At 43.8% G+C, this 17,565-nt stretch overlaps 2 protein-coding genes across 2 annotated transcripts; both read left to right on the top strand.

Annotated features, from left to right (window-relative positions):
• The first annotated feature begins 3,258 nt into the window (after positions 1–3,258).
• LOC109482519 (5-methyltetrahydropteroyltriglutamate--homocysteine methyltransferase-like) lies at positions 3,259–10,608 on the top strand. Its single transcript, XM_019785249.1, has 7 exons — positions 3,259–3,544; positions 5,899–6,016; positions 7,747–7,961; positions 8,546–8,724; positions 9,184–9,243; positions 9,362–9,443; positions 10,047–10,608. Exons 1-7 carry the CDS (start codon positions 3,388–3,390, stop codon positions 10,316–10,318), a joined length of 1,083 nt encoding a protein of 360 aa, XP_019640808.1. The 5' UTR covers positions 3,259–3,387; the 3' UTR covers positions 10,319–10,608.
• Positions 10,609–12,056: 1,448 nt separating this feature from the next.
• LOC109482521 (5-methyltetrahydropteroyltriglutamate--homocysteine methyltransferase-like) lies at positions 12,057–17,240 on the top strand. The gene is made up of 7 exons (XM_019785253.1): positions 12,057–12,305; positions 13,036–13,153; positions 13,806–14,020; positions 14,357–14,535; positions 15,023–15,082; positions 15,308–15,389; positions 16,894–17,240. Exons 1-7 carry the CDS (start codon positions 12,164–12,166, stop codon positions 17,163–17,165), a joined length of 1,068 nt encoding a protein of 355 aa, XP_019640812.1. The 5' UTR covers positions 12,057–12,163; the 3' UTR covers positions 17,166–17,240.
• Positions 17,241–17,565: the final 325 nt, after the last annotated feature.

Below are 17,565 nucleotides of genomic sequence, written 5' to 3'. Positions count from 1 at the left end.
AGCATGGCGCATGCAGTGGCCGTCAGTTGACGTTAAATTTGGTGGTTATGATATCCTAAATGTCGTAATAAGTACTAAATCTACATCATACACCCCAGACTGGTACAGCCATTTTTCTACGATTGTACACAACTACTATAGCTTATTTGTAATTCCTTGGGGTGTTCATACGGGCCTACATGTATTAAGTTCAAAATGTAGGCGTGCATTAATGTTTAATGGCTTGGTTGTTATTTTTGATGGAAAACAAATCTTTGAACTGAAATCAGCTCTTTGGGTCCTTTTAGTACCCATCAAACAAAAAGTACCGTTGATTTGGCCCGTCTGACCATATCATGTGTACTCAGTACTTTGCGTTGGGAGGTGAGTTTTCTCGTCAAGATGCCTCTGCAGACGACAGTTATCGGGAGTTACCCCAAGCCGGAGAGTGTTCCTGTCCCGGACTGGTTCAGGACCAGGCCCGGGGTGAGGACTGGTCAGGAGGGGTACTCCGCACAGGAGTATAACGACTTCAGAAGGGACGTAGCCTCCGAGGAAGGTAGGTTCTATCAGGGACATTATACCTTGGTACTATCAAAATTCAGTTGCGAGGGGTTCATAGTTATCAGTTCATAGTAGCCTGGATGCCAGACTATTCCCAGGCCTTCGCAGGGTCAACCCACCGTGAGGCCCTGAGCTCCAGACTGTATATCGGACCGTTAGCCGGTTCCCTTCGGTGGCCAAAAGCAGTACGCCCGCCTATCTTCGGATATAGTTCTGATCAGGCAACTGTTACGGGAGGTCAGAAGTCAAGGTCAGAGGAAGCTTTTTTATGACCATAAACAGGACATAGACTAAGAGAGAGAAAAACTTCGGCTGTTTGGAGCCGGAAAAAAATACTCTGCCTGGCTAATGCTTAGTCAACGTACGGCAATTTGGGTCTTCTAAGCTGTAACACAGCAGATATTAAACGCTTTTTAGAGATGCCCTTTTGGAGTTTGGACTTTGCATATCAAAGGTCGGAGGTTAACGTTACATACAAGACTCCGCGTACTACTATAACGTTACGAGTATATACATGTATATAAAATAGGTCTTCGTATCTGTGTGAAGAACCGGTTGAAAACGCCACAGTTCTATAATAATAGTGTATACTGTGGCGACTAAAAAGCACTGCACGGAGTGTGGGTGCAGGTAGACAAAGGGTTTTGCCCGGGAGACAACACCTGTCTACACGCCGTAGAGAACAAGGGGGCCAAGGCCGGACCATGCGCCTGCCATGCCGCTAGCTGAGGTCGCGTGCATGTGATACCGCCCGAGGGCGAGTCTAAAGGGCTGAGCCAAATGTATAACGTGGTTAACATCTTATCACACAAATGAACTTATAAAGATATTTTTCTACGCTTGTACACCCCTGGTTGTACGTGGGGTGATTACGACTTCAAAATTCAAAATACTAGTACACGTACCATGCATATTACTTGTTTGAGTAGAACGTCCTTGGTCATTTTTGAAGACATCATAACATCCGAATCATTGGGGGAAAATCAACTCTTGCCACGAAACAACGACTGCAATTGCTTTGGCCCGTCTGCGCTGATTCGTCAAAATCGGTCGTGCCTTAGGCCATGTTGATTTGATTATATGGATGACATCCACGCGCGCATGAATTTTCGGCCGTTTCCAAAAAAAAAAGTTTTCAACCATACTGTAAATCGTACAAAACAGTTGCAAATTGAGCAAAAATATACCATAAGTTACAAAAAAAAATTAATAAAAACTATACCAATGTCGTAGAATGTCAAAATCAAACGAAAAAAGACGAAATTGTAAAGAAATGAACGTGAAGACTAGATTATTCGCCAAACCATATTCTGTGCCAATTGCTCAACCCTCATGACCACGTAGATTTCATAATGAAAACAACATTTTTTTTGCAAAACTTTTTTTTTATTCGCACGCGCGCATCAGTTTTGGGGCTCCCGGAGGATGTCATCCATATAATCAAATCAACATGGCCTTACTACTTAAGCACACCCCAGTTTATTTGGCGTCTCTGTTCGAAGCTGCACACCCTCAAATCTAGCGACCGTCGCTGCCGTGGAATAATTCGGAAGGAAAATAACTGTATATGGGACGAAAGGATATCTTCAGCTACAAGACCTGCTTTTTTAAGTTTGGTAATATCAACGGAAAAAACATTATTTTCACTCCAAAATTAATGCCCAAAATATGCAAATTTTCGCATAGGATAATCCCATAAAAAAAATTTCCGGCAGAAATGACTGATACTGGCAGAAAGACCCAAGCCTTGACTATACCCTAGTAAATTATAAAGAAAATTCTAGACCTGAATTTTTTTTAACAGTCCACGGCGCGAGGGGTTGCAAATCCACTCTTAGGAAGGCGCAGAGCGAAATCTAGGTCAAACGGGCGGATTACACTTGGCGCGCAAGGATACCCGGAAGTAACGGTTCGGAGCCAAAAGAACAACGGACTACCACGGTTAAGGTCGTGCCGGGGGTTTGTGTACATCCAAGTTCGATAGGAAGCCCAGGGAGCATAATTTAGCAAAATCTAGTCGTAATTCTCGTCAAGATGCCTCTGCAGACGACAGTTATCGGGAGTTACCCCAAGCCGGAGAGTGTTCCTGTCCCGGACTGGTTCAGGTCAGGACCTCTGATCAGGACAGGACAAGAAGAGTCGTACTCGGCACAGGAGTATAATGACTTCCAGAAGAACGTAGCCTCCGAAGAAGGTAGGGGATCTAGTTTCCACCAGACTCCTTTGCACTCAATAAACCCTCCATAGAGGAAACTAGACAAATGCAGCCATTTTCTACGCTTGTACGCCCTAGGCTGCCATTTGGTGCCCAAAATTCAAAGTTCAAAATACCACGCATACCACTACTTGCTGGAGTCATTGTTAAAATCCGAAACATCTGAGTTGGGGGAAAATCAACTCCATGCATACCCGAAGCCAGCAGCAAGAAACAAGAAAAGAAATTTTGTAGCATTTTGTTGCCTTCTGACAGTGGTCACCATGCAGAAAATAGGCAAAGATGTCTGTTGCCATGCCGGAAGGTGGATGGCAGATAAATATGAAGAGATGAGACAAGAAAAGGCTCTGATCTAATGTTTTGTTTCTTACTTGATGCAGTAATATGTGATGTTGGCTGTGTATATGTGATGTTTGTACAATTTTTTGTAATGATTGAGTCAAAATTTTAAAATGTAGGAACCTTGTTTTTTTCGGCCCGCCTTGTTTTTTTTTCGCCCACGCATGAGATTTGGAGTCTGCGGATGATGTCATCCATAAAATTTACTTGCTGAGGCCTTAGGTACATTTCTAATAGGAAGTCCGATAGGAAGGTTACGGAGCAGAATTTAGCTAGTCGTTCTCGTCAAGATGCCTCTGCAGACGACAGTTATCGGGAGTTACCCCAAGCCGGAGAGTGTTCCTGTCCCGGACTGGTTCAGGGCCAGGCCCGGGGTGAGGACTGGTCAGGAGGGGTACTCCGCACAGGAATATAACGACTTCAGAAGGGACGTAGCTTCAGAGGAAGGTAGGGGATCATAGTATATTTTTATAGCGGTACAGGACTTTCCAGTCTTTCGTTAGAGCTCATACCCACCCTGATACCGGCGAGATCTACTAGTAGAAGCCGCATTTTGTTCGTCGTTGTTCTAGACAGAGATCGGCAGGTCAATATATCCATTGTATACTGGCGTACATGCGCGCGTGCAAGGTCATGAATTCTCCTGAGTACTGTTATTTTTGGAAACCATTGTTGTTGGGGGCAGGATGCTAGTATGAGTACTCTCTTCGGCTGGGGGAGGCCACAAGCCCCGATCCCGGCTCTTCTTTATCTCTCAAGTCTAGCAGGCTAGATAAAATTTTCGGAGCCGAGAAGCTAGCCTGTATGTTTGCCTGGCCACAGTCTGGCCGCGTGACCTATACATTTATTTTATAGGCCAGGAGTCGAGCCCGGGGGGAGTTTGGCCTAGTTGTTGGGACGGTCAAACTCACCCCGGGCTGGACTCCCCTCGTAAGCTAAGGTCCCAATTACGCCGGTGCCCGTCGGGGATGTAGCCCCGGCTGGCTCCGGCCGGGTTCAGGAGTCGAGCGGGCATCGGCTGTCGTGGTCACAATTAAAAGTTTCCTTCAGTAGCATTTTGTTAGAAATTTTGTCACCCTCTTTGGTCGGTATCCGGCAGGCACCCGGCAGGTACCCAGCAGATTCTCTGACGATGTCTTGTATTGACCTATACGTAATGCAGAATTCACGTATTTGTTGTGATCATTTGATCTGTGAGGTCACACATTTTACCCGGGTTTACGAAGTACACACCTTTATTCTGTTCATCTGGTCTGTGACGTAAGAAATGTGTCCCGGTGGATTGCCGGCAACCGGAGGGGTACCTCTCGGTGTTCTCACGATGAGGTCACGGCGTCTTTTTGTCAGCGGGGCCCGGGTAGAATTTAACTCAGAATTAAATTCTTCTCGGGGCCCCGACGGGCCAAAAAATAGCCCGGTAGCCGCAGGGTGCCCCGCGGGGCCACGTCGGGGTCCCGCCCGAAAGTGGTAAAAAACAGCCCGGGAACTACCCGCCAGGGCCCCTTTTCCCAATTGGGACCTTAGCTGTAGCGGTAAACTTTAGACAGGCGGGCGAAGGGCTTCTGGCTGCCGAAGGAAAACGGCTAACGGCCTCAGAAACAAGTCTGGCACCCAGGGTAGAGGACAGCTTGCGGACCGATGCCTTTTCACAAAGCGGTAATCTAGCTGTTGGTTCACGGCACGGGCAAAGTTCAGGGACACCGTGTCAGGGACTGGAGGCAGCCAAGCGCCAAGCAGATGCGGGGAGGCAAGGTGTCCTTGGCCTCGGAAGGACACTTCCTGTCGGGCCGCGTACAAAATCTATGACCTAGAACCAGGGACAACTCTTCAATTGAATTTAGGATTTAGGAATGCCCCTATAATATTGTGTACATTCGTCTAATTGAAATTAATAGGTAACGTTACAGGTCGCAGAAAAAAAAAACACGGATTAAATAAAATGAGAAGACATTAAAATGAAGGACAAAATACAACAGCAAGGTAAAAAGAGACTTGAAGACTGGAAGAAAAACAAGAAGGATCAAGAATAAAAGCACTGTACATAGTGTTTGTCAAAATGCACAATAGCCATAGCCTGGTATCCAGCCTTGTTAGCTTTAGTCCGCTACCCAAGATCCGCTCCCCGCCAACGGCTGGATACCAGGCTAATAGCCACCCACCCTGAAATATTAATGATTTGTTGCCGGGCGAGTCAAGGCTTCGTGCCATGGTTGGCCATGGGTGATGGGTTTACGGAACAGGCTGAATTACCAGCTGTCTACCTGGGCTGGCTAGCACGCCAGGCTACTCAGATCCCCCATTCATATCCTCCAGAATGATGACACAGGTACGATGTGTATCATTAGCTCAGGTCCGGCAACCAGTCTTTTCCGTAAACCCCTTATGTGATCATGGGTCGTTGGGTATCGGATGCGTTACCAGTATTTTTAAAACCAAGCAGATGTGAGGAGGGAAACTGTTCGTTAGATAGAGCTCGTGTGATACATTACAACTGTGCATTTTACTATCATGAAGGTTCATCTGTGTTGGTAGTAACATGTCTACCAGAGTGACTGGTCAAAAGCTCTAGGTGAGAGAACGTTTTCTGTGTTGGACCAAAAGTTTTAACTCTAAACTGTGCATTTTAATTTTAGTCTTGTTAGCATTCAGTTCAATTCACCAAGGTGACCAATTATTTGAGTCCTACATCGTCACCACGCCACCCAACCAGCTACATGTATTCCCATCTTGGCCCCCAGTCAGATTTTTAAAAACATTTCTTGTTTAATTAAAAGCAAAACTTTAATCTGTTTTTTTTCCAGATCTAGAGAAGCAGATCACACGCGCGATCCGGGAGGTGATCCAGGAACAGATCGACATCGGGATCGACGTGATCACAGACGGCGAGCTGCGGAGAGAGAACTACATTCTCTACTTTTGGTACAAAAGCATCATTTTTGTGTAGCTGAGCTGTGGGTTGGTGTATCTGTTTTCCCGAACAGACTATGTTGGCTGCATGTTGGTGCTGAAGATTGACAGGCATAATGACGGGACATCAAAATTATACAGAAGCTGGCCCCGGTAGCCTGGGAGCCATCCGTTTTTTTTTTCGGGGTGGTGAGTGCAAGAAGGAGTCCCGTTACAAAACGGATGGCACCCTGGCTAACTGGCCGACCGGGCCCCGGCAGGGGAACGAAGGAAGCGGGGATTGCATACTAAGTACTTGTCTGAAGGCTCGCTCTATACATGCACATTTTGTACTAATAATTCTAAATATTCCCTAACTGCTGTTTTATATAGGGAGGCGTGGCGAACCCCGTCTTGTATTAAGCTAACGAAAGGGTATGCCACCTCGTAAGGGGCGGTATAACCCCGACCAATACGGTCGACCGATGATGATGATGATGATAGGGTTCTATTGCATTCTATTCATTATCTGCGTCTATGCTAAAATTAATAAAAAGCCTTTACCATGCTTCAGAAGTGACTGAGAAGATAAGAAATTGTAGCCTCTACCAGGCTTTGGGAAGCTTGGGGAGCGGCAAAATTTTACCACCAGCTGCAGCAGCACCAACTCCCTTGACATGCTATCTCTCTAATTTGCCGATTTCTACTCTTTCGAGCCGCTTCTCGAAGCCTGGTAGAGGCTATAGAAATTAGCCAAATAGACAGCATCGATAAGGGAGTTGGTACTAGAGTGACAAACTGCACTCTTTATTTGGGAGGACCAACTCTCCTTGCGTGTTACCTGTCTATTTGGCCAATTTCTACTCCTTCCAGCCGTTTCTGAAGCCTGGTAGAGACTATTTTAAACTAGAAAGGCCAATATTTGCTTTGGAGCAAATACAGCGATGGGTTCACCACATTTTACGACATGGCAGGGAAAGAATGGGAAACACAAGGGAAAACAATGATTTACATTGATATAACTATAATATGAAGTAAAATACAACTAAAACAACAGTTGGATAGCTATTCCCTACTTTATTGGTTAGGATTTTTAATTGCATAATGCAAACTGTTGATTTTCAAAATAAAAAAAAACGTCCATGCCCCGCATTCCAATGCTGGAGCAGGAAAGCTTGAAATACCTACCAAAACACTTGAATACAGACATACTGTCAGAAATGCTTCTGTGCAGGTGTTAAGTTAACAGTTAAATCCCAACAGCCAATCAGCAAGAAGTATAGAGGAAAGCTGCATGCCTATTGGTTGATGCCTTGCATGCCATTGTGATGACTCATGCCCAAACGTGGTAAACACTGCACACTTACACAGTAATACATTAGCTATTACACAGCCAAAAAACTCAAATAAAACCATTCTAAAAGCCTGTATCACAATAATTTAAAAAACGCCTAGGGGTATTTGCCCACTGTACCTCCATATCAAATTTCAGGACCTTAGGCCCTAAAATGAAGAAGCTGAATCCATTTAAAGATATGGCAGGAGGAGAAGGAGAAGAAGAAACATCAGAAAAAGCAATATGGTTTCACCACACCACTTCGTGGTGTGGTGAACCCATAAAAATGGCAGGAGGAGAAGGAGGAGGAGAAGAAGAAGAAACATCAGAAAAAGCAATATGGTTTCACCACACCACGAAGTGGTGTGGTGAACCCATAAAAAGGATATCCCAAACCAAACCATCTTGACATTTTTTTTCCACCCAGCCGTCAGCTGAACGGGTTTGATTTTGATAACCTGGTGAAGGAGACATTTCGGAACGGCGCGTGGTCGGGGTATGTACCCGCCGTGGTGTCGGAGGTCGGCCCGCGGGACGACACGCCGTTCGTCCTGGAGGAGTGGCGGGCGGCGCAGAGCCTGACCGACCGCCCCGTCAAGATCACCATCCCCGGGCCCATGACTATCATAGGGTCTACGGCAAGTAAGTAAGGCCATGTTGGCATGAAAGTTCATCTGAGTTGGTAAATTACATTATGAAAAATTTAAACTCTCCAACTCATAAATTTCACTCACCGGAATTTTCGACTGAATCACTCAGTCTTCCTCAGCTATCTGACCCAAATGTTGTAGACATGTGATTTTTCCCACGTGTGACGTCAGCAAAGGGGTCAATACACGATATACATCAGGGCACTTCAACCTTCGCTCAACCGGGACGGGGGGCGATATCGACTTCAGACAACCTTTGACCCTTCACACGTGGGAAAAATCACATGTTGATTTGATTATATGGATGATATCCTCTGGGAACCCCAAAACTGATGCGCGCGTGCGAATAAAAATGTTTTGCAAAAAAAAAGTTACTTTCATTATGAAATGTACGTGGTCATGAAGGTTGAACAAATGACACCAAGGCTATTATACAGATTATGTGTATAATAAATAATGATCTACTAAAATCAGCCAGGAGAAATATCAACAGATACCAGAAAATTGTACTTTTATTTACGGGAATTCTACAGTCATTCATTCATTCATCCATCCATTCATTCATTCATTTTTCAGACCGTTTCTACAAAGACCGACAGGAGTTGAGCGAGGCCCTGGTGTCGATCATCAACCGCGAGGTGCGCGCCCTAGCGGCCGCAGGCTGTAAGTACATCCAGATCGATGAACCCGTCATGATGCGGAACCCGGATATAGCAGAGGATTATGGGATAGAACACGTCACTAGGTGTTTCGAGGTGATATTTCTTTTGTATGTACAAATTACAATGCTATGGGTAACTCACAGATAGCCTGGGTACCATCCGGATTTTGGCTCCGCAACGCTCTAAAATTTTTCGAGCGTCGCGGAGCCAAAACTCACAATGACATGATGGTAAACTCACAGAAACCATCTCTGCAAATATACCAGTAGTATCATATAAACCCCAGGCTTGACAGAGAAACCACGTGACTGTCTCATTTGGTCAGTCCATTGAAGAAGACCAGAGTTACTTGTGGAAAACTCTAGGTGCGAACGTACAATCTTTTGTGTTAACTTAAGTTTTAACTTTAAACATGTAGACCCCAACTTTTGTGACAAAAAATTGTGGTAAGACCTGCGACTATGTTCAAATTCGGTCCAAAAACTTTCAGCGGTGCTTTCTCCCTAAGTTGAATGCAAAAAGAGGATGAAACTTTGATTTCTCTGCCACCAGGGTCTTCCTCCTGGAGTGACTAAGGCTGTCCACGCCTGCTGTGGATACCCATCATACTTGGTAAGTCACACGGTTCCGGAAATGTTATCGTTATATTAACATGTTCGTATAATTTTATAAGACAATTTACAATTTTTTTGCCTTTTGAAAATGAAGACTACGTGCATGTTTACTGCAGGACCAAACAGACTACCTCAAAGCGGACAGGACACTGTACGACCGACTAGCAGTGAAGTTGGATAACGCCGGGTTCGACCAAAGTAATGTTATAACTTTATTATCTTATCACAAAAAGAACAAACGCCTAGTTCGTATTGTTGTTGGCTGTGCTGTGGTGTGTGCGTGTGCGTGTGTGTGTGTGTGTGTGTGTGTGTGTGTGTGTGTGCGCGCGCGCGCGCGCGTGTGTGTGTACGACAGTATGTGTGTGTGTTTATGCGCGCGCGCGCATGTGCGTTATGTAAATGAAGACCTAATTTGCGTAATGGATGAGAAAATGGTATAATTTCATGATGGCAACTGCCGGAAATTTCACATTTACCGCATTTCGACGTTAAGTGAAGGTGAACATCATTAAACAAAACTTATTCAAACCAGGACCTCATTTGCATAATTTATGAGGAGATGCTACTTGTTAACAATGTTGGTTCTGTTGAGAGAGTACTGACTACCATGTATTTTTCTCCCGGCCCCTCAAGTCTCTATAGAAGACGCTCACTGCCCCACAGACCTTTCGTTCTTGTCTATTAAACATCATTTAACATAACTTATTCAAATCAGGAACTCATTTGCATAATTTATGCTAGTTGTTTACAAATTTTGTTGGTTCTGTAGACAGTAACTACGATGTATTTCCCCCCTCTTAGTCTCCATAGAAGACGCGCACTGCCCCACAGACCTGTCGTTCCTGTCCAAGTTCAGCCGGACCACCGTGGTGCTGGGGGTGGTGGCCATAGCCCGCAGCAGGGTGGAGACCGTGGAGGAGATCCGGGGACGGGTTCGGGAGGCCCTGCGCTTCCTGCCGCCACACAGACTGGTGCTGGCCCCCGACTGTGGACTCGGCTTCCTGCCCAGGGACGTGCTCAGGGACAAGCTCACCAACATGGTCGCAGCGGCAAGGACATTTCCAGAGGCTTAAAGAACATACTTCGATAGATTTTCTTACTAGGTCAACAAATTTCAAGAAAGATTTTTTTAAAATAAAAGCTGCAGGACGTCTTTTTTGGGTAGATGTGGAAAGAGTTACAGGTATAAGACAGGAACAAGAAAAAGATAGAAGGCATTTAAATCGCGTCTTCTTGCACCCATGATCATATCACAGTAATTTTTAAGTGCCTTCCTACAAAAAGATTTTACCTTTTTGAAACGTACTACAATGGATGAATGTATGTATACCGTACCAAGGAATTAGAGAAGTAAAGTGTTTAATCATCGTGATATTTGCTTTTTCAGCTTTTCAAAATACATTCCTGTTCTCAAATAAAACATACAAAGTGAATGTGTCTCACTCTTTTATCTTCTTTTTAAAATTGATAGAAAGGAATGTGATTCACGGTTCATAGGAATGGGCGTTAACGGTAGGTTGTTTAAATGACTAAGTTAACGCTGTTCCTCGATCTGTTATAAAAATTGAGTAAAACTAAAACAAACCTTTTTTAACTAGAGAATGGGACGACAATATGAAATTCTAGCACTGACCCTTTTCATGATATTAATGAGGCCCGTCCCCTGTATACGTACATGTAACTCAACAACCACTTGTCGTACGGCCACTAAATTTTCAGAGAATGGTGTAGTAATAAAAGTGATTCATAACAACAACTTTTGTGTAATTATGACGTCATTTATGTGATGTTTGGGGTAAAACCGTCAAAAATTGTTTTCTGTAAAACTCAGAACTTCAACAAAAAGTGTCTAAGGCCACACCAATTTAATTTCTTGGTTAACGGATTTTTCTAGAAAAATAATGGAGCGGGCGGGCGAAAAAAAAATTAAAATAAAAACAGGCCTAGGCATCCTATTATGCCCCAAAATGGTACGATAGGAGCCATGAACTCAACACACCAGGCTGGTTCAAAATTTAAACAATGAATTTTGAACTTTTAATGATACCATTGCATTGAAAGATGGAATAACTGTGACAACTAGGATGAAAAGGTCTGTTTTCAACTGTTCAGGGCAAAATATGAGCATTTTGCAGTTGATTCTGGATTTTTATTTTTATTTGCAAATCATAAAAAAATGAAGCGGCGAATCCGTTAACCAAGAAATTAAATTGGTGTGGCCTAAGATAAAATACTTATCTTGAAAGTTCATCTGTGTTGGTAGAAGTCATTATGCAGCAATTTCCAACACAAGAAATTGGACTCACCCAAATTTTCGATCGTACAAAGTTACTACAAACCCAGTCTTTGTCTGAGAATGAACAATCCACAGTCGAAAATTTGGGTGAGTACAATGTCTTGTGTTGGAAATTACAGTTTAAACTTGCTGCATAAAGATAGAATACTATTTAATCAGTGTTTGGGAAGCCATATTCGGCCATGTGACATGCCAGGTCTGACTCTGGCAAAACAAAGTCGACTGAGGGCCGCTATATTGACCATAAAGGTCAGCCTGTCAGAGAGCGCAATCAGAAAATATAGAATAAACAGAACTTTGGACTGTCTCAGCTCAGCGCAGCGTTACGCTCACATTTAGGTCGGTATCCTGCCCTGCGTGCCCTTCTTCGTAAGGCGTAATCAGGCCTTTTTAGACTTCGTAATTCGTAGGCAGCCTCCGTTATAATCAACGTAATTTGTAATAGGACATTAGCCGAAAATTGTTAAGTCGTAATCAATGCACCTCTGAGACTTTAACGTAATTCGTAGTCGGCGGCGAAAATTTTGTGTAATTCGTAATCACTGCCCCCCATGCAGGCCCTCTCCTAAATTGCTTTCCCCCTTTCTATAGCTATAAAGGTACAGGTGGAATTGTCTCTACAATGTTGACGACCGTGGTCGGCAGTTACCCTAAACCGGACTACCTGCGGATTCCGGACTGGTTCACGGACGCTAACCTGGCCAAAGGTTACAAGTACACTCCAGCTGACTACAACGAGTTCCAGAGGGCCGCTGACAAGGAAGGTAGACACATATGCATGAAGAGCAAAGTTCTTTGATCACAACCATTTATTTTTTTACGAGCCGACGTTTCGATGACCGTCTGTCATCTTCATCAGGGCAATTCTGACTGGTTTGCTGTGCACTGATGCTAGATGTAACTCGTGCACTAAATGTGTTACATGGTTCACAGCGCTCTGTTACTTGCTTCGAAAATGCATTGTTAACAGTAAAAACTGTGAACCAAGTAACAGTGCCTTTAGTGCACTATGCACCAAGTAACATCTAGCGTCAGTGCACAGCAAACCAGTCAGAACTGCCCTGATGAAGATGACAGACGGTCATCGAAACGTCGGCTAGTGAAAAATAAATAGTTGTAATCAAAGAACTTTGCATGCTATTCATTCGTTTACCAACCTGATGAAATTATTTATGAAGGTATACACAGTTTTCAATGCATGTTAGTCAAGTCAACAGAAAACCATTGCTGTATACTAGGATAGAGACTCCGATCTAGTAGAATTGGCGATTCTTCTGTACGTTGGATATGATATTGCAACCAAAGTCAGACCCAACACTGTTTAGAAAGACAGTTTTGCTAGGGTGTACAGAAAATGCTAAATAGAGCGGAATGGGACGAAATATACATCAAAAATAATAGATCGCGAATAGCACAAAATTTCGTTTCATTTCGCTCCATTTCGCACTTCATGTACACCCGGGTTTTGCAACTTATATAAAAACTACGCTCCAGATCTAGAGAAGCAGATCACACGCGCGATCCGGGAGGTGATCCAGGAACAGATCGACATCGGGATCGACGTGATCACAGACGGCGAGCTGCGTAGAGAGAACTACATCTACCATTTCTGGTAGGTCTGAATTGAAACACATTTGCTTCTGTATGTATGTCATACTTCGGAAGTTTTAAACAGCGCGGACAAACTGCAAGATGAGTTCTTTATTTGCTGGATGGCACCCTAAAAATCAGACCAGGATCCATTTTCATTCAAAATTTTCAGCATTTTTGCTACATGAATATGGATATATACACGTACATTAGGATGACTGTTGTTTCAACTCACTACAATATTGACTTGGAAAAAATGGTTTTCAAGCCCTAACAAGACTGGCAATTATAATGAAAACATAAATTGCCATGGCGACGATGGTTGCTGTCAGGGTTATTGTTTGCATGGCACTGCAATGATTTTAAGGAAGCCTTGGTACCTGTTAAGTCTAGACAGATACAGTGCACTCGTCCCCTGAGTATATAGTGAACGAGCCCCGGGGTCGCGGAAAGTAGGGCATCCGGCGCAGACAGGTTTTCCCAAGGGTTTCCAGGAATGTGGGCATAGATGTGGGAGACATTCCTGTGGACATTCCATGCCTTTTGACAAAATTCCTGTACAATTCCTAGAATTCTTGCAAACTGCACACAATACTGTACCATTAGGCTCCTCCCTGAGACGTCGCCAAAAACTACTAAAAACTTTTAATATTACTACGTCCTTTTCTTCACAGTCGTCAGTTGGAGGGTTTCAGTTTTGAGGAGTTGGAGAAAGTGACTTACAGGAACGGGGCTACTACCGGATACTTCCCTACTGTGGTGTCAGAGGTCAGACCACGTAAAGACCAGCCGATTGTTGTAGAGGAATGGAGGGCGTCCCAGGGTCTAACCCAACATCCGGTCAAAATCACCATACCTGGACCCATGACCATCATAGGAACTACTAAAAGTAAGTTACGTATACTTCGAACAGTGGTGCTAACTTGTTCAGGTAAACTAGAAAGGTAACATTTGCAAAGCAAATGCATGATGTTTACCTTCCCATATGGTCTGCTCTGTTAATTCTTACTCCAACACATTCACATAATATATGGTGACAGGACTGTAAATCCCTCCTGCTATAAAATTGCAACATTATGTAACCCAACACCAGTTACCATGATCACAGCCGTCTTGGTTCAGGTCATTGACCTTTTGTGTTTGGAGAAGAGGAAACTGAGCAAAAACAACATGTTTTCCTTATTCTGTAAACTTACCTTTACCGGTAACTTCTGTCATATCACAGACCGCTTTTACAAAGACCGACGCGAGTTGAGCGAGGCCCTGGTATCGGTGATCAACCGCGAGGTGCGCGCCCTAGCGGCCGCAGGGTGTAAGTACATCCAGATCGACGAACCCGTCATGATGCGGGAACCAGACATCGCCGAGGATTATGGGATAGAACACGTTTCAAGGTGCTTTGAGGTGAGTGGAATTTATGCATATTAGGTCATCATTATGCACATACCTTAATTCTGTTAGTGTATCACCAATATCCTATTTTTAACGTTCCTCTGTGCCAGTAGAAGCCATGCATTATGAAGCAAGCTTTTCTTTTAACTGTAAATTTCCAACACGAAAAATTGGACTTACTCAAAAGTTTGACGGTACAACTCCAGTCTTTGTCAAAGAGTAAGCAATCCATCGCTTCTGTGACGTCACATTATGCAGATAACACACGTGACTCGGTGAGCAGTGGATCATAGGTTGAAGAAAGCCATCCCTCAACAAGGACGGGGGGCGCCACAGACGTTTATCAGGAAATAGCCCCATTTCTTTTCTTTTCATGACTTACCAAAATGATCTACTCATCGTCAACATACAAATTATGTGACGCTGTTGTTACAAGATCTGTACACATGTTCATTTTTCTTATGATCTTATATCATGCTATTATTTGTCCACACATTAGGGTCTTCCTCCAGAGGTGACCAAGGTTGTACATGCCTGCTGTGGATATCCGCTTTACCTGGTAAGCACATGTACACAGAGGATGCTATACAAAAGGATATGCTGTACTTGCAATTGTAGATACGTTCTTTTCATCCATGTTAAGCATACATTTGTATGCTGTTGTTAACTGTACTTAAAGTAGCTTGCCTTTTATAGGTCGTCTTGATTCCAAAAGGAGCAAAAAACATACACAAGAAGTTATTTTTAACGGCAATTATTTTCTAACTAAAGTTTATTCCAAAAGGACCAAGAAGACTACCTGAAGGCGGACAGATCGCTGTACGGAAGGTTGGCGGGCAAACTGGACAGCGCTGGTTTCGACCGACGTAGGGCCTATTTCTGTACCTGCCTTCTTCCTGTTGGAATTTTTGTCGAGAAAAAAAGATGACGTTTTAAGTTGCACAGACAGAATTATCTGTCATATTGTACATAGCATATTCTATCCGTGGGTTAAGAAAGTTTTGGGAAACGAAAGAGATCTCGAACCCCTTTATATATAATTATTATGGGTTCACCACACCACGAAGTGGTGTGTGGTGAACCCATATTGCTTTTTCTGGTGTTTCTTCTTCTTCTCCTCCTTCTTCTCCTGCCATTTTTTAAATGGATTCAGCTTCTTCATTTTAGGGCCTAAGGTCCTGAAATTTGGTATGGAGGTACAGTGGGCAAATACCCCTAGGCGTTTTTAAATTTTTGTGATACGGGCTTTTAGAATGGTTTTATTTGAGTTTTTTGGCTGTGTTATAGCAAATGTATTACTGTGTTAGTGTGCCGTGTTTACCACGTTAGGGCATGAGTCATCACAATGGAATGCAGGGCATCAACCAATAGGCATGCAGCTTTCCTCTATTCTTCTTGCTGATTGGCTGTTGGGATTTAACTTGATTAACACCTGCACAGAGCATTTCCACCTGCACAGAGCATTTCTTGCTGATTGGCTGTTGGGATTTAACTTGATTAACACCTGCACAGAGCATTTCCATACTAACAGTATGTCTGTATTCAAGTGTTTTGGTAGGTATTTCAAGCTTTCCTGCTCCAGCATTGGAATGCGGGGCATGAACGTTTTTTATTTTATTTTGAAAATCAACAGTTTGCATTATGCAATTAAAAATCCTAACCAATAAAGTAGGGAATAGCTATCCAACTGTTGTTTTAGTTGTATGTTACTTCATATTACAGTATAGTTATATCAATGTAAATCATTGTTTTCCCTTGTGTTTCTCATTCTTTCCCTGCCATGTCGTAAAATGTGGTGAACCCATCGTTGTATTTTCTCCAAAGCAAATATTGGCCTTTCTAGTATATATTTGAATCATGAAATCAATTGTCAAGTAAAGTTTCTCGATGAAGTAGACAGTAGGTTCTGGCATTATAAGGATCAAGAAATTCTTTTTAAAAAATGACAGGGCTAAAATGAGAATAGCTGGTTGGGTGGTGTGAGGGTGATGACGATATGTGTGTCACCTTGGTGACTTGAATTGGACTAGTGCTAATAAGACTGGACTTAGATAAACAATTGTAATGTATCATGAGCTCTTTCAAACGGGAAGAGTTAGTTTGTGATAGTTTATTAGCGGTTACTCGCGGTAAAGAATTGCGTAGCTTATTGTTTCATTCGGCAGGCCTTTCCTACTGGCATCTGCTTGGTTTTCATTCAAATGGCGATGAATAATGTGGTAGTCCCGTAAAAAACATTTCTTGTTCTTCCCCCTTCCAATCACCAACTTATTTGAGTCACACATCGTCATCAAACTCACGCCACCCAATCAGCTATTCCCTTCTTGGCCGGTTTTTTAAAAAGGCATTTCTTATTCTTCCCCCGTCAAGTGTCCATAGAAGACGCGCACTGCCCCACAGACCTGTCGTTCCTGTCCAAGTTCAGCCGGACCACCGTGGTGCTGGGGGTGGTGGCCATAGCCCGCAGCAGGGTGGAGACCGTGGAGGAGATCCGGGGACGGGTTCGGGAGGCCCTGCGCTTCCTGCCGCCACACAGACTGGTGCTGGCCCCCGACTGTGGACTCGGCTTCCTGTCCAGGGACGTGCTCAGGGACAAGCTCACCAACATGGTCGCAGCGGCAAGGACATTTCCCGAGGCATAAAGACCATTTTTGTTAGTCTACAAATTTGAAGGAAGATTTTTTACCTCCGGGGAAGGAGATATCCTTCCGCGAGGAGGTTTTACTATGGTTCGAAACATTTCTGTCAGCAGCTGTTTCTCGCGATCGGCTGGACGGATTTGTCTGTGGTTCGGTATACGTATTGATATTGGGCTGCAGATGATGCAGAACATTTTTGTTTAATTGCATATGTGTTTATGGGCGTCGAAATAAAAGGTTTTTAAGTGCTCTGGACACCCCCGCCATGCTGAAAATGGTAATTACCATGTTGTTAAGGAATGGGGCGGTTGCAGTTTTGCGTCTTAGCATTCAAAAGGGTCAAACAGAGGGGTGTCTGGTTCCGATAAAAATTTGGGTGACGGCGCAGCAATGACGGCGCGGG

The sequence above is a fragment of the Branchiostoma belcheri genome, unplaced genomic scaffold (assembly GCF_001625305.1).
Source record: "Branchiostoma belcheri isolate BF01 breed outbred unplaced genomic scaffold, Haploidv18h27 scaffold6, whole genome shotgun sequence".
Taxonomy (NCBI): Eukaryota; Metazoa; Chordata; class Leptocardii; order Amphioxiformes; family Branchiostomatidae; genus Branchiostoma; species Branchiostoma belcheri.
The sequence above is the reverse complement of the archived record's forward strand: the minus strand, read 5'-3'. Positions and strand labels throughout refer to the sequence as shown.